Raw genomic sequence first — 25,890 nt, 5'->3', positions numbered from 1 at the left:
TTGATTTTATAGGAGAAAAAAAAATATTACATAGCCCTTAAGTTAACTTTAATAGACATTAAAGGATGTTATTAAAATGCAAGTGTCTTATTCGAGTGAATATTTTAATAATTAAAAGTCAATAAAAATGAAAACATGCCAATATGACAATAATTTGGAAAAATCTTTGCTTTGGTCCCAGGTATGGATGTACATGGGAAGTCCCCTTAGCCCTGAGAGCACTCAGACACAAGAGTTTATAGGCAAATCCCAGCAAAAGAATGAGTCTCTGCCCTTAGTGGGAACATTACCACCATCCCTGTGTCAGCCAATGTCTTTCCCTGCTCTCTGGCTCTGAACAGGGAACTCTTTCTTAATCAGCCGGTGTGATCTTAACTTAATTCAGAATCACTACAATGTGATGCCAAAAATCTCTCCAAGAGAAAAAAAAAAAAAAATTCTCCTTCTTTATTATAATTTGTGAAGACTCTTAAGTATGAATGAGGTTTGAAAAAAGGAAAAGAAGGGCTGGCACTTGGCTTTCATGGCCAGAAAATTCTTGTATCTCTTCCAAGTGACACTGCAAGGCTTTCTGTTTTGAAAGTCTAAAAGGAAAATTTTTGTTTAATCCTCATGGAGGTGAGGGAGAGGACAAAGACAGAAACCTTGAGCTTTCCTCCATCTTCCCCCCTCCCCATCTTGATCTGAATCTCTTGGAAAAGGAGAGAGCTCAATTTGGTGAAATAACTCATTTGGAATATCACTTATCCATCAAAAAGGCATCCCAGACTTCCTAAGCTGTCAGAAGGTTTGTCACTGCTACACACGAGCCTTCAGAAGTTACATCTGAGGAGGGAAGATGTTGTTAGAAATCTTCCCCTGTATGACGCACTGTCTCAATTTCTTACAAAACAACTCTTAATTAGACCTTCTTTTTCTTCTTCCTCTTTTTTTTTTTTTTTTTTTTTTTTAAATATGCAGCACCAGGGAAAAATTGGAGTTAAATTTAATGTTGGGACGGATGACATCGCCATCGAAGAGATGAACGCCATCATTAACGATGGGAAGTACCACGTGGTTCGCTTCACAAGGAGTGGTGGCAATGCCACCCTGCAGGTGGATAACTGGCCCGTCATCGAGCGTTACCCAGCAGGTAAGGCCTCACACAAACACCTGGCACTAAGAGGGTGGGGTATGCCTGGAGTTTGCCTCGTTTTGCTCCTCTTCTAATGCAGTATCAGCTCCTTTGCTGTGTTTTAGTAGCTACAGAAGTAGTTAAAAGAGTCCTGAGCAATGTACAGTTTATGATGATGGCATTTCCTAAGTGAGTTTCAAAGCCCAGATTCAAGTTATTACTGGAAGTGGAAAAATGCACTTATTGAGTCATGAAGTAGTAGTTTTGTTCTTTGCTTTCATTTGTTTTTACTGCAATTTTGGTTTAGGGGGGAAAAAAAAGGCTTTGACAAAAGCTACACAGTTTAAAGTGACTCCCAAATCTATCCCCAATTGATGGGGTGAAACATTTACTGAGGAAAAGGTTGTCAGTGTTCTTTTGATTACAAGATTACAGCAATCTGAGGCTTATGAATTTAGCAGAAGTCTTCCAGCAGACACAAACCAAACGCTGTCACAGTTATCAATTGTACAACCAACCAACCAAACTGAGGTGCCTTAACCTCAAATGCAAACTACAGGATATTATTTATGCAGATGATGCTGGTTGCTTGGACAGGACCACTAGTATGATGACAGAGCTGCCTTGAGTAGGCCCATATTTAATTTTATGCAAATGCCATGCCCTGGGGATTACTATGCTACTAATTTTATTCATTTTTAAAGGCAACAGGTTTTTCAGATACGCACCACCTTTCTTATTGAGTAGGACTACTGAGCCATTAATGGTAACTTACACATCTGCATGTTATCCCTTAACAGTTGCTCTGTGTGTTTATATTAAGTAAAAGGCAGCAAATCTAAAGGTGTACATGAAGGCAAATATGCAAACCAGAATCCCTATTGCATAAATGACTGTTCTGATTTATTGGTTTAAAAGTAGAAAATTCTTCATTTTTGGGGGTGGAGTGCAACAGGAGGATGTGTTTCACTAGTAAGGAATGCATAAGCCGTTCCATGGACTAATTATTAGGATTTAGGATGGGGTTTTTTGTTATTGTTGTTGCCATTTCAGTTGTAGTCCAGCTATTTATGTGACTTTTTAAAAAATAAAAATAATTTTTAAAAAATCCACACATGAAATATAACCCTTCAGATAATTTCTTGGAAATAACTCAGAATACATGAAATAATGAAAGTATGTATTGGAAAAGAAGTTACGTATAGCAGAAGCTGTAAAAAAAACCCCACCTATGTGTTAATGTGCTATGAATGAATGACAGCTCTGGCAATTAGAGCCATTAATTGTTTCTAAGTTAGAGACATCTATGAGAGGTGATAAACTCTTGAGGGAAAGGGGGATACTGAATGAAATATGCTCAGTGATCTTTCAGATATTCCTGTTTCCCTTGTGCCCCCTGGCTTTCTAATTTTTCAGTGTTTGGTAGATGGTTGCTGAAATAAGAAAGTGGAAGCTGGGGAGGACTTGTCTTAGTTTGTGTTCAAGACATATTCAGCACAAAGGGAAAAATAGTTTTTAGGTGGTTTTTTGTTTCTTTTGGTTTTTACCTAAATGATGAGCATGAATTCACCACCTCCAAGCTCAGGAGTGATGCATCCCAACAAAGAGGAAGTCGGGCAAATATGCCAGGAGGTCTGTGGGGATGAGCAAGGAGCTCGTGGACAGGCTCAAACACAAAAAGAAGCCTTGAGTTCAGAAGCTGGTGGCACACAGAACTTGTTTATACTCAACAAAGATCAATTTAGAATATATAGTGGTATCCTTGGGATGGGATTAGTGGAGTGGAGGAAGGTTGGATGTTTCTGTGAAAAAGAAAAACATAAAATTAGAACTTCTTGAGTTTTCACAAGCAATTCATGTGCAGGCTGCATTTCAAGGCATTTTCAGTTGCTTCCTTAGCTGAGTTACAGAATCCCTTGGTTTGCTTTATTGCTGGATCTTCTAAGACTGCTTTTGGCCTGTAACTTTTTTTGCCTTTCCCACAGTAATATTTTATGGCTCCTGTATGCCTTGACATTTCTTTTGGCTGCTGTCCTCCTTTTCACCTTCCATCTCTTTACCCTTCTCAGAACGAGACCATCTAGCCATAACTTTCTCTTCTGTTTCCATGCCACTCCATCAGGTTTGCCAGTCTTGTTGTTTTGGGGTTTTTAATTAAAGATAAAACCAAGATTAGGCAGCTTAATTAGTAAAATTGCCATACTTAAATATGCTGGATTTTCTTTTTTCAAAAATAAAACAAGATTAAATAATAAGTTGGTTGTCTAAAGCATACCAGCTGAGCAGGTCTTTATGAGGAAAGATTTTTCTCAGAATTACACTTCAGGTTGGGATGTCTGATTACACGACATTGCTTGTTTGAGTTTGGGGTCTTCAAATGCTGGGTGAAGATTTTCTGAGAGAAGTTTCTGGTCAGAGTCTCGGGATTTTCCAGTTTCATTGCCTGTGTATCCTTCATCCAGCCCCATGTAACTGCTGTAGATAAGGACACCCAAGGCCCAATAACAGCTGGTACCTTGCAAAAAAAAAATCACATGGCAATGCTTCACAGAGCTTCCATGGTGGCTTTGTGTGTTTTATCCAAGAGCTGCATAAAATGCAGAAGAGTGACCCTGGAAGATGAACAGAATGTAGTGTCTCTCTCCTGTTACATCATTCTTGATCCCACTAGACTTGAGTTTGCTTTGGGCCAATGCACCTTCAATTTATATCTCAGTGGGTGTGAAATGAGAGAGCTGAAAAAGGGAGAGAGGTGGGGGTCAGTGGTAGAGGATGATTATCCTAGTTAAGGTGGATGGTTGTTTTTTGAAATATAGTTGGGAAAACTGTGGTTTTGTTCTAGACAAATGTGAAGATTTCAGTATTCTGAAATGGCTGGTTGTTTTTCAGAAACAGAGGTTTAGATTTACATATTTATGTTCTTCCAGACTACCATCAAAGTAATTTTTTTAGTCAGAAATTTCTTTCTTGTCACTTCTCTGAATAAAATGCTAGAGCTATGAGGATGTGCACTTCAATTTCTGCCCTTTATTTAATAATGATCCTATTTTCCCCATTTCTCATTGTGTTTGTGGCTGGTGCATAGCCCTGTGATTGAGAGTGGCACACTGTACTTTTTTGATAATTGATTAAGATGCCTGTATCTTCACTTGATTTATATATTCCATCTTTCTTAACTAAATCCAGTCTCTTTGCTGAATTATCACTATCCCTCTGCATCTTCCCAAAGAACTTTAGCGTTTCATCTTGACCTCTTTTTCAGATAGTGAATTCACATTAACTTATCTGGAAGAAGCCTAATTTATGATCATATTAAACAGGAATGAGAAAACTGCTGACTGTGCAGTCAGAGCTCCTAATCAATAGACTATCCCCATTTCCATGCAGATCCTTTCGACTCCTTGTGGCTTATCTTGTCTGCTTCACTGTCTAGTTTTAATTGCCCTTCCCAATGGTCTGGCTGCTGTTGTGGTGATGGGACTGCACCACAATAGCAACTCCAGCTGCTTCTCTGAAGAGGCTGCCCTTGTAACTTCAGTTAGGTAATAGTTCTACACTGAAGTGTAGATTTCCTAAGGATGCATGAAACAAAGGACTTGTTAATTTGTGTCAAACTGAACTAAGAATTATGGTCAAAATTGAAAAAAAGAAAAGGAAATTTTTTTTAATAAGGTCAAAATATTAATTTCAAAATCTTAATTTTCTAAATAAAGTGTTCTGACTTTTCATGCCAAGATTGCCCAGTGTTTATAGGGAATTTACATAATCTGAGAACAAAGCATTTTATTTAATTTGAAACATTTTCTTCCTTACCTGAAAGAAAATCTGTTTCAAATAAGACCAAATAAGGAGAAGAAAAAAGCTCCAAATCTTTATCATAATAGTGCTCAGAACCATATCTATTTACCATAAAAAACAGTTTTCTTAATTATCTGATTCTTGTTCCTTGGTAGTGAAGCGTGTACATTTTACTAGTCTGAGAAAGCATATCAAAGCAAGGCAGAGGACATTTTAAAGCCACAATAACCACCACTTACTGTGAAAGAATTTCAAAATCACTTTTCTGAGACTAACTCTATTCTTTCTGAGGTCAAAGTCACTTTGCCCAATGCTGATTCTTTTGAAACACACAGCAGAACTAATCATTTTACCATTGAGGATGTTCTCTTCATGATTTCCATCGTAAATCAGACTGATGCAGAATTTTCTATATAGAAAATGACCTATTAGATATTGGGCAATGGGTCTGTGGTTTCAAAGCTGTTCAGTCTGCTGAGAATGCTCAGCATACTTGGGACCCTGCAGCAGTTTGGAAGATACATTCTGATGTAGGCAAATATCTAAAACGATGCCCTCCTAGTCATTCCTGGATCTCTGCTCAGCCTTAGAAAAGTAAACTTCGTTACAGCTGTCCTCATGTACCCCATGGGTCAGGACATGTCAGGGATGTGCCTGACAGACCAAGATCTGACAGCATGAGCATGTCACTCATACTGCTTGAACAAAAGAGCTTGTCCAAGGCACTGCCAGACTACTGGAACAAATGTATCTCTGTAACTGGGGAGTTTAAATCATGATGGAACATAAACACCAAAGAAGAACCTGTGTGAGAGTCCATGTATGCTGGCAGAAGATCAAACTGACATTATGCTTAGTGCCAAGTACCTCTGCAATATGGCAATCACCAGCTCTTAGGGCTTCGGTATAATATAGAATAACTCTGTACTGGGCTTTGGTTTGGTTTGTTTTTTTTTTTTTTTTTGGTTAACTGGTTTTTGGTTTTTTTGGTGGTTTGGTTTTGATTAAACAGCTGAGATCACACACATTTTCGTTAGGGACTTTCTCTGGATCTGTGGGATAGAGGTTGTTCCTGCAGAATATCCAACAGCTAGGAGAAGGGGATATGTCATTTAAATGCTTCTCTTGCTCGTTGTATTCTAGAAAATATAAAAAGCTTCTGTCATCTTTTCATGGGGTGCACCCGACTTTAAGATAAATGCTAGGAGTCAGATATTGCCATGTGTCGTATTTAGGGTAAATAGTATCCATTTGTCTTGGGTTTTGTGTTCAGATTTTGACTATAAAATTAACAGGAGACATTTGTGTCAGTACATTTGTTTCTCCAGGAATGGATTAGCATTTCCCAAGAGATCCATGTACTTGCCTAACTTGCTTACTATTGGCTTAGAAATACCTTCCAAATTCAAGCCCCTACAGCCACTTCTGAAGAGAATCAAGGATGTTTTTCAGGTGTAAATGTGGTGGTAGGGAGACATCTTAAGCACTTTTACAAATGTGTCTTTGAATATTCTAATAAAAGGGACGGTCAGCCTGTTATCACCACATCCATGCAAGGTGACAATAGCCAAGGTGATTTAGGAATCTAACAAGTAAATGATTACTCAGTGTTTGCCTTGCCTTCTGCCATACAGCAAGTTTTCAAACCTCCCTTGCCATTGCTGTTTGGACACGGGACTTTCAGGGTGTTTCACAAGAAAGTTACATAAGCTTCTGACTGCTATTTATTTGTCCAGCAACACTGTGCTTGTACCTTTTTTCTCACTTGGTGCCTCTGGCTAAAAGAATTCATCTTGATTCTCTCTCATGTGTGTTCCTTTGCTGCGGTCAGAGTTTTGACTCCTGCAATCAGATTTGTCATCCCTCAATCCTAATGGTAAAGCATAGAGGATGTGAGGAACACCATCATCTGATAAGATGCAAAGCTTACAGACCTAGAGGGGTCTCTCATTACTTGTTCCCAAAGACAAAATAAAAATTGCCTTTCTGCCCAGGAGGGAAATCCAATGGAAAAGACTTAAAGCTCAAGCAATTAGCTTCTGTGAAACACAGACTGCCCCATGTCTTCTGGTTTGGATGCCATTTTCCTGCTGTGGGAAACCAGCAGTGCCAATGAAATAAGGACACCTCATAATACTTTACTTCCCTTGGAGATCACAGCATTTGGAAAAATCATGAGGATTTCTCAGGAGCTCTCCATCTGGGAATATGTAGAAGATGAATGTGCAAGTAAACACTTTATGTATAAATTTATGCCATATGTATAAAATCAGGCTTTAGGAGTGGAAAATGTGGGTCTAAAATATTTAGTCTATGGAATTAGTCAGAAGAGAACGGGAAAAATACCAGCTAAGTCAGTAGTTATTTTCTGACTGAGTGATGTCTCATCCTCCCTGATTTGGAAAGCAAAACTCATCAGTGTTATTTATGGCCTTTCATGTGTCCATTTCCTTGGGGTTCTGTTTATGCTGAGGTCTCCATCTGGGAAGGTCTGCTGGTACCTGTTATAGTTAAGCCTACTCTGATTTTGTAGGCGATAATGGGGTATAAACATGAATGAGTTAATACACTCGGGGTTTTTGATTTGCAAAAAGTCTTTGATAAAGTTCCATGTGAAAGTAATCAGGAAGAATTTGCCCAGCCCTTGTGGTAAAGGTTGAGTTCTTTGATGGATCAAACTCTACCTTAGGGAGAACAGGGTCACAGATTCCCACCTAATGAAAATCAGAGTAAATCAATCGATCTTCAATGGAAGTATGATCATTTAAAACTCGTTATATATTGAATAACATTGACATTTTTAATATAAAAGTTAGAAAACATACATAAAAGCTTTAATAGAGACAATATCAAGATTACTACAGAAGAAAAAGATTAGTGAATGAAGAATTAAAAAAAATATAATGTACCTCCTTTGACAGGCAGTGAAAAAAAATGGAAAAATGAAAGGCATAAAAATCTAAACAGGTATTTTAAAATACAAACATTTAATAATCCCAAATATTTACGTTTCTGGAATCCAGAAATTATTGGTTTTGTGCAATTTGCATTTTTTTCCTAGAATGAGAGATTTTGCAAAATCTTTGTTAGCTTAAACAACATTTTAATCAATCAAAGAATTTTTCATTCTTATCCCAGAGTTAAAAAATCTTACTCTGCTGGAAATGCATTGTAGCAGTAAAAGCAAAGTTGATCTATGAAAGATAATGCACATGGGTGAGATAATCTGAGTTTTCATAGCAAACATTGTTAATTGATTGCACTGGCTCAAGACAAAGGTTTAATGCTGTAGACAGCTCATGGATTATTCTCATTATCAGTCAAAAAACAAGTTCTGAGAATGTTTAGAATGCTAAAGAAAATATTAATGGAACTATATTTAAATCAATGGCCCACTTTCCCTGTAAAGGATTAGTGGTTTGGATGGCTTTTTCTCCCATTGCCATTTCTTTTTTTTCCCCATGTGTATTTAAAAGTTAGGTTAGCAATAGAAGAGCTTAAGAAATTAGAAATTAAAATGTACTGGGTCAAGTCTGCTTCTTTGCATAAATTGTTTCTCTTAGAGGGTAACTTAGGAGAAATATTCTACTCTTAAGAAATTTTCTTTTGCCTTCAGTCCAAGTACTTTCCAGTTCATTCCACTTTGTTCTTATATGTCTTTTTGCAGAATAGTTTTCTCATTTTTCCGCTCATCACAATAACCTCCCTTCAACACTTTGTTTCTGGTTTGGATTTGGTTCTTCCAATGGCACATGTTTGACAATGGACAGTAGTGAGAATACTAGGACCTCAAAGATACAGGAAGACAGTATGGCAGATATCAATTCTGCATCTTAAGATCTTAATTTTCTTTTTCATACCTCAGAACTGGAAAGCCCAATATCATTCTGCAGCTGAATACCTGTTGAAAGTCTTTCCTTGTGAATTCTATCTCGGAGTATCCCAATTTATCGCAAGAACTGGTACAACTGGTCCTATATCTTAAGTGTGGGACCTGCACTTTTTTGTGTATAAGGTTTATTGCCACTTCTGTTAATTCAGAAGGGCTCTTTCCCTCCTGACTGATATCTGCATCCTCTTCAGCATTACCATCGTGTCTACTTTCATGTCATCTACAGAGATCATTGTGTGCTTGGCACTTTATACTGAGATCAGTGAAGAAAATACAAAAGATGATTGATTGTGGAGCTCAGCTTGGGTACTTTCTTAGGAGTTCCACTGAGGTAGTTTTTCTGGCAGAAAACCACTGTTTTTCTTACATTCATATCTGCAGTGGTGTCTGTGGTAGCTCCTACGGCACAGTCTAATGCAGTTTGGGAATTCACCATGATATTCCTCTTGTTAACTCCACGTGGGACTCAGCATTGAGTTTATCATGTCTCCGTGACAAAAGCACATGTAGATCTTCTACTCATTCAACTAGATGGCATCAGTTCCCCAAAATACATGGAGAGCTTTGGTCCATCTGACCCATCAACTATTTCTTGAGGCTTTTTATTTTTCAAATATAGGCAATATAGAGGGGAAAATAAGGGCCAGAATATGGTACAGTTGACACATTGGCAGGTCTGAATGTGACAAGCAATGACTGCTTATCATCTGTGTGAAAGATTCACCGAGAAGCTAAAGAAGACACCGAATGAAGTGGGAGTTGAAGACAGGAGACTACTCCAGGGCTCGTTCCTGGAAGGAGATGCATCCTGGGAAGATGAGAGCCTTGAGTGTAATGTAAAACAAGCAGCCCTTTTATTCAGAACCTGTCAATAACTACAGCAGCAGGATATCAGTCTCTATATGAGATAGAGGAAGGAGGACAGAAAAAAATTCCTTGTTCAATGCTATCGTTTGGGTTTTTTTTTTTCCTTCAGCTTTTTACCATACAATTTTTACACTCCTGTACTTTTTCCACAGTTAATCCATGATTTGCTACATGACATCATATCAAATGCATTACTGAAATCCAGATAAATTAGATATACTTCATTTCTTTCATCTGGAAAATTAGTGAGCTTGTCAAATACAGCTGTTAAACTAGCCTAACATGATTTGGTAAAGTTTTGCAATTTATCTCATTTTCCAATTGCTTCCTTATCTTTAATTATTTCTTTTAAAATTTGTTCTAAAGCAGCATATATGGCTAAGGTCAGACTAAATACTTAACCTGGGTACTTTTTAAATTCTTCTCATGTAAAGCTATTACGTTATCTGTTCTCTACTGCAAAAAATAACATGCCCCATTGGATAGCTGGATTTAAAAACTCCTGGCTTCTTATTTTGAAGTTCTGGGATAAAGATTATCTTCTTCACTTTCTGACCGCACAAGATCAGTAAGAATATGTACATTACTTTCTTCTGAGCTGCAGAGATCTGCATTTTCATAGATACCTGCCTGTTAGTCAATTGAGACTGCTCCCTTGGATCACCACCAGCCTTACTATAAAGTGATTTTCCTCTACTCTATGATCTCTTTAATAGCACTTAAAAATCTCTGGCTTTGAAATTTATTTTACTTCCCTTGGAAGGTTCTTTGGGCTTAAGTTCTGGCAACTTTTCTTGTGTGTTTATTTATTTTTGTAATTCTGAAAGGCACTGCTTTCTTTACTGAGCAAATCTGGGGTTTTACCCTCCTGTAATATAGCCTGTGATAGTGTATTTGTTCAGTCTAGTAGGTCTCCTCTTGTATATTTTAACCGTGCAGGTGCAAGCTCAAAAATATATACTTTTTTTTTTTTTTTCATTATTTTAATACTTTACCTTATAGAATTTCCAAGTGTCATTCCTGGCTGAATCCAGCCCCTTATACTGATTGCACAATCTAACTTCCTTCAGTTTATCGAATTTTGTTCTTTTTAAATCAAAAATCTGATTTACAGGTTTATTTTTAGTTGTCCTTATATTAATTTAAGTCAGCTCCTGATCACTCAATCAAAAAATGTTTCCTACAATTAACTTTTCTGTGATGTCTCCAATGCTTAGCCAAGGCAAAGATAAAATTGTGTTCTTTTTTGTTGGTTTTGTCTAGACAAAAGCCTCAATGAATATTCTACGAAGTTGATATCTACCTATATTCATGTTATTATGTCCAGTTATAATATAAATAAAAGAAGGCATTATACCAGTGTGTAAAATAATGACAAAGAGAAGTAAAAATAAGGCAAGGAGTTATTTGAAACTCAATTCAGTAAGTTCTCCAGAGTAAAGATGGAAGAAATTATCCTGGAAGAAGCAGGAATCAAAATACATGAAAAATTCATCTTAGTTACTGAGACACAAACCAGCAGTTAAGTGATGGATGTAACTAGGCCAGTGTTCTACCTTGCCTTTGTAATTGCACAACTGATTTCTTGCATGTTTTTCTGATTTCATACAGATCTGACTGCTCTTTGGTTTTGATTAAATGTATTTGTCAGCATGCACCCAGGTCTCACTTCCCATATAATTTTATTGTTGATGTGAAAGATTGATGTTAACAAAAATGGAAATTTATTTTCCCATTCTCTTTGGGTGAGCTGCTGTTGAAGCTTACCCAAAGACAAGGAATTTTTTTTTTTTTTAAAAAAAGCACTGCTGCCCTTTGAGTGATTATGAAATTCTCCTATCCTGCTGCTCTCTTTAAGTAAAGAGCCTAGGTGATACCCAAACAAAGCACCACAGTAAGTCTCTTTTCAAAAAGTGGTTTCAGTAAAATTTCCCAAATCAGCTTTTTAATTTGACAGCTTATCAGGTCTTTCTGTCAGATAATGCTATATAATAATGCTTCTCCAAGTCTGCAGACAGGTTTTTTTTCCCCCTTTATTTTTCATCTTGGATATCCTGGTGAAATACAAAGGCTCATCCCTTCTTAGGCTTGTTAGATCCTGTAATTAAATTCAGATCTTGATAAAATGTGTGGCACAGTTGTCATTACTTGATCACAGAAGGTATAACACCTTTCAGTTAAATACGGCAAGGTGGCACAATGGAAGGAGAAAGAAAATGTCAAATGAGCAGTGATTCAGAAAAATGTTTTTAAAATACTGAAAGAAAGAGGGATGTGCTCTTTTTGTGTCTTGTGGAAGAGGATGGGCTGGTACCTGCTTACCATAATTAGGCACAGGGTGATATGGAAACGGAATTTCTGAAGACAACAAGCTCCAGGCGTTCAAGTTAGAGGAATAAAATGGGAATGAAAACAGACCTAAGAAAGAGACGGGGCAAATCTGTCACAGCTGGTCTCTTTCACCCCTTCAGGAAAGGCATTATCTATTAACAATTCCCAAAAGTCAGATCACAAAGGATGAATTATTGCCTATACTTAGAGGTTCTTTTACAAACTTGTATTTGTCTTGACACAGGTTTTCTGTGCAATATCACACCCAATCTAGTAGGGTAAGTTAGAAATGGAGGATTAACATCTTGTCAGTTAAGAAGAGAACAATTGGCTCAAACTCTTTCCCAAGGAATTTAAGCTGCATAATTTCCTTAACAATATAATGCTGGCATCTCTGATGGCATCAGTGATTTAAAAGAAATTCGTCATTCATCTTTTCTTTCCCAGTGGCAGGACCGTGTTGTCAGTGCAGAGATTTGAACAGCAGATTCCTTTGTTTCTCTTTCCTTCCAGCCTCCAGTGGGTTTGTAACTATCTCATTACACAGGACTTTATATAACATGTCACTCACTGAGCCAAACCAATAATTCACTCACCCCAGTAAAATGATTTCTGTGTAACACTTAAGTTGGTATACTTGTGACAGTGCCTCTGTCCTGAGATGCCTCACTAGACTGGCACACACATGGGTCTGCTTTAAGGCTCACACTGAAGCACCCAGCGGCTGGTTGAGAATGCAGGAGCAGAGTACAATGCAGTGTGCTCCTCCTGCCATGCACTCTATTTCCATTATCTTCTGGGGCAAGCCTGGAGTCAGTCTGCAATGGGAGCCTTTCTCAGGACAGAACAAATCAATGTGGTGTTGAGCCTTTGAAGCAGACAATCTATCATATGGAAAACAAAACTAATTTCTCTGCAGTGCTATTGTGTTTTAGGTGCTCTCGGAAGATGAGGTATTTTTTTTATTTGGGGCACATTCGTGCACGTGTCCCCAATATATTTTACTGGTGGCATGAGGTGTGACAGCAGTATAGTACTTTATGTCTGCAGGATAAGAACTTCCATTAAACTAACTAATTCAGAAATAGTCACTATAATTCATACTGCAGCAGGGAAAACAGCAACTTGCTCCATCCTAGATAGATATATTTTCCAGAGAGCAAACTGCATTAAGCAGGTATCCAGAAGGACACAAATCATTGCTGTCTGGAACATATAAGTGCACACATTCTTTAGACTCTCTTTCTCCTCTTTGTGCCCTGTGAACACAGGAGAGAAGCTGTACGCCCATCTCCTCATCCTCTGGTTTGATTAGATTTCTTCAGTCTTAAGCCCTGTTGGTTAAAAGCCAATCAAACAAAAACCATCTTGCAACTGCAGTATCCACACTGTCAAAATAATTTTTTTCTTTAATACTTTGGCTTTAAGATTAATGGCACCTTGGTTGCAACAAATTCTACTCTTGTATTATATCACGCATATACAGTTAACTTCAGAGTGTTCCAGGAGTGTTCAAAGACCTGCCTTGACCCTAGCAAGGTATAGCTAAGATAGAGGATATATATATTTTTTTTTCCAGTCTATCCTACCTGTCAAAAAAGAAATGTATGATTTATATAACCTAGAACTCTTAAGAGCTTCACAAGGGTCATATTGTGTAGTATAAGTATTTCAAATAAATTTGAAGCAGAAATTGAATATTCCTCAGTGTATCAGAAGCATGAAACATTGTAAAGGGCATCCTCATTTCAACCCCTTACATACAGAAGTTAACTGAATTAAAGGCAGTGAAATTATGCTTTTGCAAATTGGTTTAATTGAGATGTGAATGGTTTATTTTCCTCTGTGAACTATTTCTAAGGAGTTAAATGGCTTTTCTGGTGCAGCATTGAGTTTAGTGGACATTAAAAAATGAATGAAACACGATATCATCAAGGTTAAGTATATATAAAGACAATTTTGATTTTCCTGTTTTACTGAACTGATGGGCATTAATAGAGGAGATGTTTAAATTTTTAAATTACAGTTGCACAATAGGGAGAGAATAACAAATATGCCCTTTTGAAAAGAGCAAGTGGTGCTAAAAATATAACTGTAGCTGGGTATAGGGCTAAATCTTGAAAGAATTTTCTCATTTTCAGAGCACGGCAATTGCCTCATAGCAATTTTCAACCAAAGGATTCTTGCCCATCTCACTTTAGGGTCCTAGTCCTAGAGTTTTTGTGAGTGAGTTTTTGTCTGAACTAAACTACTCAGCTATGGCTGCATTATCCATTCTAAAAGGCTATGGTAGGATATGGTACATATGAAGGATTTAGGCAGAGAGGTTTCAGGCTCCATTTCAGGGCTCCTCCTCCCCTTTTATTAAGTTCTCTGGTGCTTATAGGTATCCTGTGTGTAAAAATCATCCTTTAAGAGCCAAATTACAGTCAGAGAGGAGCAACGCTGCAGAGGGCGGTGTGGCAGTGACTTTGGGGAGCCTGCACATCACAGCTATACATCTCATTTTCAATCCCAAAGCTAGTGGATACGCCTCATCCAAGTGGTAAGCAGTGAATATAGTTAATTATTCATTAGTCAGCCTGAGCTAATAAGCTCAGTATTGCATAAAACTGATGGTTCTCTGTGAGGGGCACTCACTGACTGGAACCCCCAACACCCACTGGGGTTCTCTACTGGCTCTAAAAAGGTTATGGCAACACAGACAGTGTCCTGGAGAAATGTGATTCCAAGAAGACACTTGTGGGGGTCTTGTCTTCCAGGTTGCTCTGTATGAAGCATCACGGGAGGCTTTTATGGAATTTATGGAAATCACTTTATGGGCACAAAAGGCTAAAGCATTAAGAACTAGGGAGGACTTTACCACCTTTTGCAGCACTTTGAAACAAGCTCTGGAATGGGTATCAAAGTCCGTACCTGGGGTCTGTGGTTCTATGGAAGAAAAAAAATTGGCGCGTGTGTAATGAGATCCCTGGAGAGAAACAATCTTAAGTGATTTATACTGTCAAAAAGAAAACTATGCAGTGACTTGATTACAATCTAAGTGCTTTCAGGAGGAGAAAACTGGAGATGCTTACAGTGCTCTTTAGCTGTTCCTAGAAAGCTGTAACCAGAACTGAGAAATTCATGGAAGAAATGAGCACAGAATTTCAACAGTGAGCCTTGGTATTCACTTCTGAGAGATTTACCTCTATGGTGTATCACCACATCAGGAGAAGGTGGTTTCCTGGAAGTCCTGACTGAGCCTGTTACAGGTTATAAATTAACCAAAGAATAGTTTCATGGCTGAATACCTGATTTAGTGGGTCAATAGTCATATCCTGTGATGTGCAGTTGACATTAGGCCTATGTCTTAGGGAGTGTATTATTGATATAAGAATAATGCTATGCTAGCAACATGTTTATAATGCAGATATAGCAACAACTTTCCAGGAATTAAAGTCAGAGTTTAAAAAAAAAAAAAAAAGTTTCCAGGTATCATTTCTATGTCCAGAAACATTACTGTGCTAATCAACAGCTATGCAATGCCTTAAATATGTCAGTCCTATTACATCAAACTGGGAATGTGCTTGTAAAAGAGCAGAAAGAGAATACTGGAAATATTACTTAAATCCTAATATATAATTTATATTTCTCTTTCTCAGCTTTGTGTATTTATGCATCCAGAAATCCTGATATGTAAGGAATGATTCTTAGTTAGCTGCTTGCTTGTCCATTCTATCTGATAGCTCACAGTTTGCTGCATGTAATTTTTGCAGTAGCTGACTTTAGTTAAAGAGCATTCCATGGAGTAAGCCTGCATGCAGCTTTTCCAGCTGAGCTGGAGAGATGAGCCGTGCTGCAGGAGTGTGTCAAAAATAATCTGCTGCCTGTACACTTCCCTTATCTGTCATGGCTCTGTGGATGTGAGCACCATGGGTGTTCTGTGCAGAAAACAAAATGGGATGTTGCTCCAATCCTTGTCAGAATCCTGTTTTAGCCTTGTACTTTATTGGTGGTAACAATCCATCCTGGCACTCAGACATATTTTAGTGTTAATTGAATATACTGCAGCCTCAGCAGTGAAACTTCTAAACAAAGTTTTAGTGTTCTGCTGTAGAAGCAGTGGCAAATCTGTGAACATATGAACAAAAGCACAGAAGGCACCTTCCTTTTCCCATCTAATCTATCGAGTCCATGCCAGTACTTTCATGGGTGATGATGGACAATAGATTGATGGACTGATGTAGTCCTCCCTGCTCATAGTCATGAATTTTGTCTTGAAATATGCTTATTAAACTGGAATTCATTAATATTTTATTAGTAAGTCATCTGCACATTTTAGCTGTTAGTGTATTATCTGCTTTGAATTAGATTCTTATTTAATACTTCACCTTGCTCAGTACCATCATTTAGAAATAAAAATAATTTAAATAGCATATTACATTATATTTAATAATGCATTAGTGCTTCGTGTTAGAGAAGCTACAAGAGTTCATAAAGCTGGAAAGATGATAATAGCCTTATTTAATTTCAACATGGTGGGTTTCAGTAGGTTTTTAAAAGGTCAAGTGGTTTCCTGAGAAAAAGTAGATGTGTAAATTGTGCTAGCAGAGCTATTTTCTTTCTAAAGTTGATCTTTTTCCCATTTAACATTTCATGAGTGTTTCAGAGTAGAAGTCAGGTCCACACTGTGGATATTGCATTAGCAAATGGATTTTTGTAGAACAAAATGAAAAATTAAACATATTGACAGTTGACTAGTGATTATCTATTTCCTTGCAAAGTCATATATGCTTACCTAGTCCAATACTGATTGTTTCTTCATTCTGGTGTTTCAGCTCAGATTTGCTCTGAAAATCAAGCCAATAAATTTAGACCTACATGAAAGTTAGCTGCCAGCTTTGAACTGCCCATCCAAAACGTGCCCTTGTTAGCTTCAAAACAGAGCAGCTCCTCATATGAAAGTGGATCCCAGGCAAGAACTTAAAGCATTGGGATGTCTTGGTTTAGCTGGTGCAGGTCAGATCCACATGTGTTAGGACTGGCTTTGGAGTCACTGGCTTTCTCTTCTAGAGGCCCAAGGCTACCTTGACACCATCTATCATCTGAAAACATCCAAGGAGAGATCTGTAGCTTCAAAGATCTTTTCAGGCCACAATTTAGGAAGACACTGGAGAATTGCTTCCATGCTTGATGCTCAGCGTGTCTTTATGGACTTTTGCAGAATAGGGTGCACTGAAATGGACTTTCCATGCATGTGGTTTGTGCCAACATTGACAGCCCTTCTCCTGCCTATTCCCCACACAAGGTCTTTACTCAGCAGTGGGTCTTTGTCCCATTTTTACACAGAGAATATGAGAATTCATGAAGGAGACATATCAGGAAAGTGACAACCATATTATGGTAACCAGATGTTCCCTTCCCTGAGAACTTCCTAAACCATACAAAAAGGAAAATATAGAAGAGTTTTGATTATAGAAACTCAAAGTATCTGAGCAATTAACTTTCCAATTTTCTTCAAAATTAACATCTCAAAGCAAAATCAAATGTTTCACAACAATTCTCAGTATTCTAAGTTGTACTACTTTAAAAAAAATGAGGTAAAACATAATCACAAGAGGAAAAACCTTAGCTAATTGTAAATGTTTTGCAGATTATTAGAAAATTAGCTGCATTTTATAAAAAGTTATAATGATGTGCAACATAGCACAGGTTAAAGGGGAATTATTAGTGATTTTTTTTCTTAAATTTATAAATATGAAATCAGATTATTTCAATTTTTAACAGATAAAATTAAACTTCTGCTGGGAGTCTACCCACAGTCATTAGACTTTTCCATTAGACTTTAGTCTTGTCGTTGCAGTTCTGCAGTCCTAAAGCACTCCTCTGTTTTTATCTCAGTGAACATCTGTTTCTATTATTTACAGTTTCTGTTTCTGCATCTTGCCGAAAGCATTAAAACTCCCCTGTATGTACAAGTTTAAACCTTTCCATTTGAAATAGATTATTCTTTTATAGTAAAATGTCTTCAAGGCTTAAATACACAAATTGAAATGCCACTTTTAGACAGAACTGAAAGTCTGGAGCTGGCTTTGGCCAAGGGCTAGGGTTTTTTTGCTTTTTTTTGCCTGCACTGCTGACACAGAACAGATTTTTATTTCTTAAATGCCATTTTCTGTCTGTATGGGCACATCTGTTTTTTTCTTCTTGGCAAACTCTGGTCCAAAAAATGACCTCTGTTTTGTTCCTGTTGGCTTGTGTGTAATTATGCTTATCCATAGGAGAATAAGATGATACAGCCTGGGCAGGTGCAGCAAGTGTGACAAAGCACCTGTATGTCCCAGGACTTTAGAACACAGGGGTTAACTCCAGCATCTTCATGTTTTGTGAAAGAACATGAAATCAACGTTTTTAAAATTTACAGCTGCAGTCAAGTTAGTTTGTGTGCTGTTGATGAAGGCTGATGCTGAGTGCTCTGGATTTCTCACAGTGTTTATGAACCTGGTCATGTAATGAGCATGACTTTATCTGCACTCTGCACTGCCCCTGCACAGCCTGCTCAAGCAGCCCAATTGCAGCAGTTTTGGAGATCACAACTGAAGGCCAGTCTTCTATTTTCTCTTATCAACCACATATCCAAGAGGAGGATTTAACTCCAGAAGATTTTTCCAATTGTTTCAGATGACTTTTCGTGTTGCAAATTGTCCACAAATAACTTATGGGAAAAATGGATTTTCCCAAAGCCTTTCACTAACCACAATAAAATGCAATGACCTTCTGACAGTTTGTCCTTTTTCCAAACTCAGAACTTATGTGGTAATTAAACTTAATTAGGAGACTTACCACATAGTTAGTAAGTCCTTTCTTAGTGATGGCTTCTACCTGAATGCTGGATATTCATGGAGTTACAGCCCAGTGGGAGTTTAAAATGGGCGCCGAGCACAGTGTTTCCCTTTTGCCATTGTTCATTTATATAATGTATTATTTCTGTCAAGAGACATTCTATATAGCACCTCTTTGCTAGCGTGAAATGAAGATCATCCAGATTGCTACCTGGGCAAAAGTCACTAGAACACCCTCAGCAGCTGATTGCTATCTCAGATCTAGCTAATTTTCAATGCAATAGGCTTGAAACATTCTCCATTTTCCAGTTGTTGAAAATCTATTGAATAAGAAACTGCTTACAGTCAACCACTGGTTATATCGAAAATATAACCTTAAATGCTGTGACATTATGATTTAGAAACAGTTCAGAGTCCTTTTACCTTGGAGAACTACAAAATGTCACTCTTGGGGGGATGTTGGGCATGGTACCATACTTGCAACAATTCATTCCTCTTCAATGATTTCTATCAGTTTTCCTGCCTATTTTAGCAGCAGCCCTACAGTATTAGCTCTTTAAATTCTACACAGGCAGTACAAAGGATCTTTTTAAAACTCCTGATAACAAAATATGACCTTTAATTTATCAGACAAGTCTTATGTTTTCTTATCTGCTTCTTGTTGCTTTTCATCTTCTCTTGCTTGTTTTTGGTATAATACACCAATCTCTCAAAATAAGCAATCCAGCACTGCACAAACTGAGACAGATACTGCATTACAGTGAGGAAGTGAGAGTCAGGAAGAGCATACTCTTCATTTAATTACTAATTAATCCAGCGAAAAATAATCAAAAACAAAAGAGGGCAGAAGGTAGTTGATTTGAAGTGAAGGTTCAGCTCCCCCTGAGAGGTTAATGAGAGTTCTCCATTTAATCCTGTAGAAAGTTGTAAAAATATTATTTACTTTGTTTAATATGCAAGCATGAAATAAGGAGCTTACAGGTGAATAGATGTTTTGGTACAGTCTGTAGGATAAATGGAATGGGAACCAACTTACGCATTCATCTTGCAATAAATGTTGTAATTGTATTCTTCTTAAAGGCAAACCTAAGTTTTGCTTTGTTTTTAGCACTGTTATGAGCCACCACTGAGAGATTTGACTCTGCTATGAAGATGCCTATCAGTCATTCCGTGGGCAAATAACCTCTTGGGATGCTTAATATTCATTATAAGGAATTTGGGAGTTCCTGTAGGGAGTAAAGGGTCATATTATATTTTGGTCATTTAATATGAACTTGCCAGGCTTGACACTTCAAAGTTTGGAGAAGTTGTACTTCATGGTGGTTTCTCTCTTCATAGGTTAAATTTTCTCCAGAAGGTAAGGCATTGAAGAGCTGCACTCTTACTTATTTGCTACAGGTTCCTTCTCTAACTTACGAGTTTCTTTGTACTTTTCTCTTCTCTCTGAGTTGACGGTAAGGTTTGTTCAAAATGCTCACATTCTGCAACTGTGTGCGTACCTTCCCTCTGAACACTGGAGGAGGCCAAATCAACCTTCTGGGTATGTAACTCCTCATACAACATCTTCAAGGCTGGCCACTGCATCCTCCTCTGTCTCTCCCCACACACTGTAACAAGTAGAGCTGACACCTTTCCGCAACACCTTCATCTGATCCATCCAGAGCTCACTCCTGGATCAAACACTGGCTAGACAAGTCTGTAAGCACTCAGCAAAAATGTAGGTCAGAGCAGTGTCCCCCACTAGCACAGTGACTTCCTGAGGTGAACTTGGACCTCTTCTCCTCTCCCCCATGCAATCCAGTCTCAAGTATATGTGCACAACAGTGGAAATAGATGCTATGAAAGAACTTTAGTATGGGCCATTACTGAGATTATGATTTCATCTCCTGGCCATGTGAGACTGTGGACTGTTTGTGCCCATATCCCACCCAGAGCTGCTGTGGCTTCCTCTCACGTCATGCAGTTGACATATCAGTCAGGTTTCATCCCTAACTGCATCTGGAGGAATCATATGGGTCTCTGTCTTTCTCTTGCAGATGTCAGGGGAGTCATGATTCAGAAATAGCGGTGTCAAGATCATGATGAGCAAAACTAGGGAAAGAAGGTTGTTTATAAATGGAGATAGACCTTGGATTCATCACTTTGTTATTTATTTCCCTAACAGATCACTGGGACTAACAATGTGAATTTGTATTCTGTTAAAGGGTTTGTTTCAAAGAAAATATTCTCTAGTATAGGTTGTTCTTCACAGACTCACGATTTTCAACCTTCTTACTTATTCCTTTTCAAGGATGCTGCTATTTCACATCAATAACTGACACCTTTATTTCAGAGCACAAAATAGAATTACACTCCAGCCCTGACAATATAATAAATCAGGAGGGATAAAATACATATTAGTGAAGTTCACATAGTTGGTTTGTCCCAGCTGACCTATAGATATAAAGGTATGATTAAAGTTTTTTTTAGACTGCATCTTCTCAGTTGTGACATAAGATTTAGCTCTGACTCAAAGATTTGACCTTTGCTGCTTTTCTCGGCTTACCTTGATTCTTTGGAATTATTGTTATTCCCTTGAAGCCTTTCTGCCAGTATGGAATTAACACTCTGTTGTGACAAAATATTGTCTATTTGGCAGAAGAATGAAGCCATCTAGAATTCAATCAGGTTAGACAGTGTCATGGTGCACATCCTGAGTGAATCATTTCTACCCAGCTTTTTTAATCAAAGAAATCTTGGCCATATAACCTGGAAGAGTAATGTTGGATAGTCACATAGCTGTCTACAATTAAAGTTTAGGCACATCGGGGGGTTTTTTATGAATTACGATGGAAAGGATGCCTGCCAGAGCACTTAATCTTTCAGAAGGGTAGCAGAAATAAAATCTCAAAGCCGCAGGTTTATTTAGAGTATGAAAAAATTTATTAACCTTCTTGGAAGTGTTTTTACTGAAGAAGTTCCTTGTGGTTCACCATATTGGTAAAAACAAGCATAAATAAAGGAAGGTAGAAAAACATGAGCTGAATACTCCTGAGGAAAACAATCTGTGGTATTTATGATTACTGGGGATGAGATTATAAGATGAGGGAAATGCATACAGTTTTACCGAATTCAGCGGATCTATCCAGATTCGTTGTATCTAAGTGCATGACCCAAACCATCTGTTTGGGAAGAAGCAGTTATTGAAACGATGTGTGCTTTTCATGATATAGTAATAGGACTTTTGTTGCTTTTAATGGAGTTTCCATTATTTTCAATTCTGCATTTAATTTTTTTTAATGTAGTTGTTATGTGTCTACTGGTTTCATCATTACTAAATCCATGTGTTCTCCTTGAAACTAAATCCAGATAAGTTCCACACCATTTCCCCCTAGCCTTTGCATTTATATTATACACTAGAAGAATTTAAGCTAATGTAATAGTGTCAAATTGAGATGTATTTCACAGGGCACTTTTCCTCTGATGACGAATGGGCTAATGTAATCAGCAATTATTTTTTGTGTGACCTTTACAAATCAAATTGTTATTTCCTTGCTTTTCATTTGAATTTTGCTCCCAGTGGTGCAGGACTGCTGCAGCTAGTATAAAACATAATTTATTGATAGAATCACATTATAATAGTCTCAAAAAACATACATACTGTATGTTTTAATGAAAGGATTCAAAGAAATGTATAAGCTGGCCAAGGTTAAATTTATGGTGTTAATTCACAGAGGAGTTTCCAGGCTCTCCATAGAGAGGTTCTGGAGCAGCTGCAGATTAGTGAGAGTGGACCTTGCCTACGATAAATCCCGTGTTAGTCATGGAATTACAACAGAGAGTTGCAATAGCACTAGGGATCCAGTCTGGTGTCTGCAGAGGGTCCTCTTACCAAATGTTCCAGATTTACACCTACTGGGTGAATAAACACCACAGTTTAATGCCCTCCCAGTAAAGGCAGTTGTGAATACTTTGTCATAACTGCCTGGTTCTCGTGGGATCTAGAGAGCATTCGTTCACAGTAGGCATCCAGTGAGTAACAGTGTGTGAAGTTGATGACTGAATGATGATCTCTACCCATTAAACATATTTCCATTATGTTATTGCATTCCTTATGCCCACAGACCTCTTCTGAACAACTTAGCCTTTTTTATAAATGACAGAAGAATCTCACCCACTCCCCCATTTTTTTTTTAAATATAAATAACCGGGGAAAAAAAGGTACGCAACCCTAACTAAAATTCATGATTCATTTACTTTAAGTTAAGGAAACCTTTTGGAAATAGGATGTTCTCTCACTTATTCAGTGACTCAACTGATAATGCCTCAATAAAAACTGTAGAAACATCCTTCTGAAAAGCTAAATGTGTTAAAAGTAACTGAGTGTCAGTAAATATAAATTATTAACTCAGTGGTTTAGGTATACATACATACACACATATTTTGATGGAAGATACAAATCCAGAACAGAAACATGTAGGATCATACCATTTATTTTGGTTCCTGTGTTGGTCACATGAAATTTCCTGGGTTTTTTCTGGTACTTTTCAAATTTCCTTTTATTCACAGTAAGTTTGCTGTAGGAAAAGGAGGCCAGGATGAAGAGCAGTAATTTTAAAAATCATAACAGGAAAGAAAGAATTAAAGCTTCCTCTATTCTCACATCATCACAGTAGTTGTGTTGTGATGTGTTTAATTCCAAAATTTCACTTCCTTGGAGAAGTACAAAAGGGAGAGCTTCAGTAAAATGTTTAATGTTCAGTTTCAGTTCTGTTTTATGGAAAATATATCTAAACATTGAGAACAGAGAGAAATGTACATAGAAACAAAATGTATATGTTATATATATATATATATATATACGTCCATCCACTTTTTAATATGACATACACTTAGATGTTCACATAGCATATTTACTCAGAGAAGTTGTGGAACCCTCTTCTGTGGTTGTTTAAAGAAGTTGTGGATGCCCCATCATCGGAAGGGTTCAAGGTCAGGTCAAATGGGCTTTGAGCAACCTGATCTAGTGAAAGGTGTCTTTACCCATAGCAGGGGGGTGGGAAGAGATGATCTCCAAATGTCCCTTTCAACCCAAACCATTTTATGATTTTACATTGGAAAGGGAACCAACAGGAAAAGAGCATCTCCTCAAAAGCAAATAGGTCAGCTTCTGGCATGGTGGATGATGGCCATGATAAACAAAGTGAGGGCTGCATGAAACATGGAAATAGCAGTTCTCATTGCTGCAGAACAAATATCTGCATAAAACCACCGTGGTTTCATTTGCAGTTTTGGGGATCTATTGTACTGATTCTTCCCTGCAAGCCTGTTATGGCTTGTAATTTTGTGACAAACCAGAACACTGATCTCCTGAATTTGGATAATTGTTTGATAGTTAGCAGTGGGATCCTTCTAGCTCAGGAATGTGTCTTTCTGAGCACTATGTGGACTTACTGCAGCATGTGCTTACATTTCTACTGCAGATACAGGACTTGGTTCCTTGGTTGGTTTGGTGGGTTTTGAAGTCAAAGAAAATATGCACATTTGAGCCAATAAGATTGATTTTGTATTTGGACGTGATTTATGAATGACTGCTTTTTACCCATACGGCTCTTATCTCTCAGATTCTTTCCTAATATGAACCAATACAATGAAAGAAAAAGACATTGTTGGTTTAAAATTAGACTGCCACCAAAAGCCTATACATTGAAGCAAATATTTAGGTTTGCCATTCTCCTAAGTGGTTTTCTGAGGGATCACAACTATATAACTCAAGCACAAAAACCTGTAATTACAAATAAATATTTAAAGTGTTTTGCTAATTATTCCTCATCTGCTATTTTTGTGACTGTATTAGCCTTATTCTATCTCACTGTTTTAGTTAAAAAAGTCAGATATCTCTGCACTGACTGAGAATAGATACAGTTGGCAAATATGACAAGTTTGTCCTTTGCATTGCTGAGTTCTGATTAGCTCTTAATTTATGAAACCCCACCACAGATGGCCTCTTGCTAAATTTTAAAGCACTTCCATGTTTCAGAACCAAGCTACCTTTCAGGAAGTCACTTTTGTCAAAGCCTTGGTGTTCCTTCAAGACATTGTCAACGAGTCCTAAGAGAATGTACAAACTGCGAATGCCCTGGTCTGTTCTGTACCATGTATTTGAATCTCTGGATTTTGTTTAAATGAAGCGAAGAAATGTGTATTTTTTCTGCTTAGGAATAAGTTACAGCAGGACTATTATTAGACAGAAGAAGTAAGTGTGCCTTAGATGGTGATTAAGAGTTGTGTTCTTCTTTAAATGACTAACCTGGAGTGAGAGGTTGGATGTCTTTTGAAAACTTAAACCTGTTTCACCTGAACATGTTTAACTAGTTAATAAGAAACATCAAAAAAGACAAAACCCTGAGGTCAACTATCATTTTTTTGTAAAGCCATTCGATGATGTTTAAATTTGTTTTTTGGGTCTGTCTATAACATAAGTTTAATAACCTAGCTCAAATGCAGATTTCTAATTTTCAATTAACATAGGAATAATTTTGTTTGCTAAAATAAAATAAATGAATGAATGAAAAGTCTGAACCATGAAATGTTCTAGGTAGCACTTTTTAAAATTCCAAATTTCAAAAAATCATGTGGCAACTGTATAGCTCAAGCTTTAAGTATTAACTTTTAACCTTTGACCTTACAGATTTTAACCAATGAAATGTCTCTTTAAACTTTAAAGGAAACAATGATAACGAGCGCCTGGCGATTGCTAGACAGCGAATTCCATATCGACTTGGTCGAGTAGTTGATGAATGGCTACTCGACAAAGGTAAAAAACATTGATTAAAACTTCAAATAAAAAAATAATTTGAACATAACCAAGTAGTGCTTCATTGTAACACTAATAAACATAAAAAATAAATTTCAGTAAAACTAAATTAAAACAAATTTTAAAAAGTAAAATATAGAGTAATATTTGCATACCTTGTATAATAATTTCTATACATTTCTAGAAGTACCAGCTGTTTAATAATCTTACCCTGTTAACTTAAGGTTAAAGGGACTGTTAAATATAATCCACTAACTCAATCTATGAA

General features: G+C 37.3%; 1 protein-coding gene across 12 annotated transcripts in view; it reads left to right on the top strand.

Moving 5' to 3' along the window:
• The window catches only part of NRXN1 (neurexin 1), a gene marked incomplete at both ends in the record, with an annotated part of 666,790 nt that overhangs the window by 547,929 nt on the left and 92,971 nt on the right, over positions 1–25,890 (top strand). For 11 of the 12 annotated variants that reach the window (XM_082302935.1, XM_082302936.1, XM_082302939.1 and 8 more), the window contains 2 exons: positions 961–1,132; positions 25,533–25,622. In XM_082302935.1, the coding sequence (XP_082159061.1) occupies positions 961–1,132; positions 25,533–25,622 (262 nt within the window). The remainder of the gene's footprint in view (positions 1–960; positions 1,133–25,532; positions 25,623–25,890) is intronic. The other variant, XM_082302932.1, reaches the window with a different exon arrangement.

The sequence above is a fragment of the Coloeus monedula genome, assembly GCF_965178545.1.
Source record: "Coloeus monedula genome assembly, chromosome: 2".
In the NCBI taxonomy this organism is placed as follows: Eukaryota; Metazoa; Chordata; class Aves; order Passeriformes; family Corvidae; genus Coloeus; species Coloeus monedula.
This window is presented reverse-complemented; position numbering and strand designations above follow the sequence as displayed.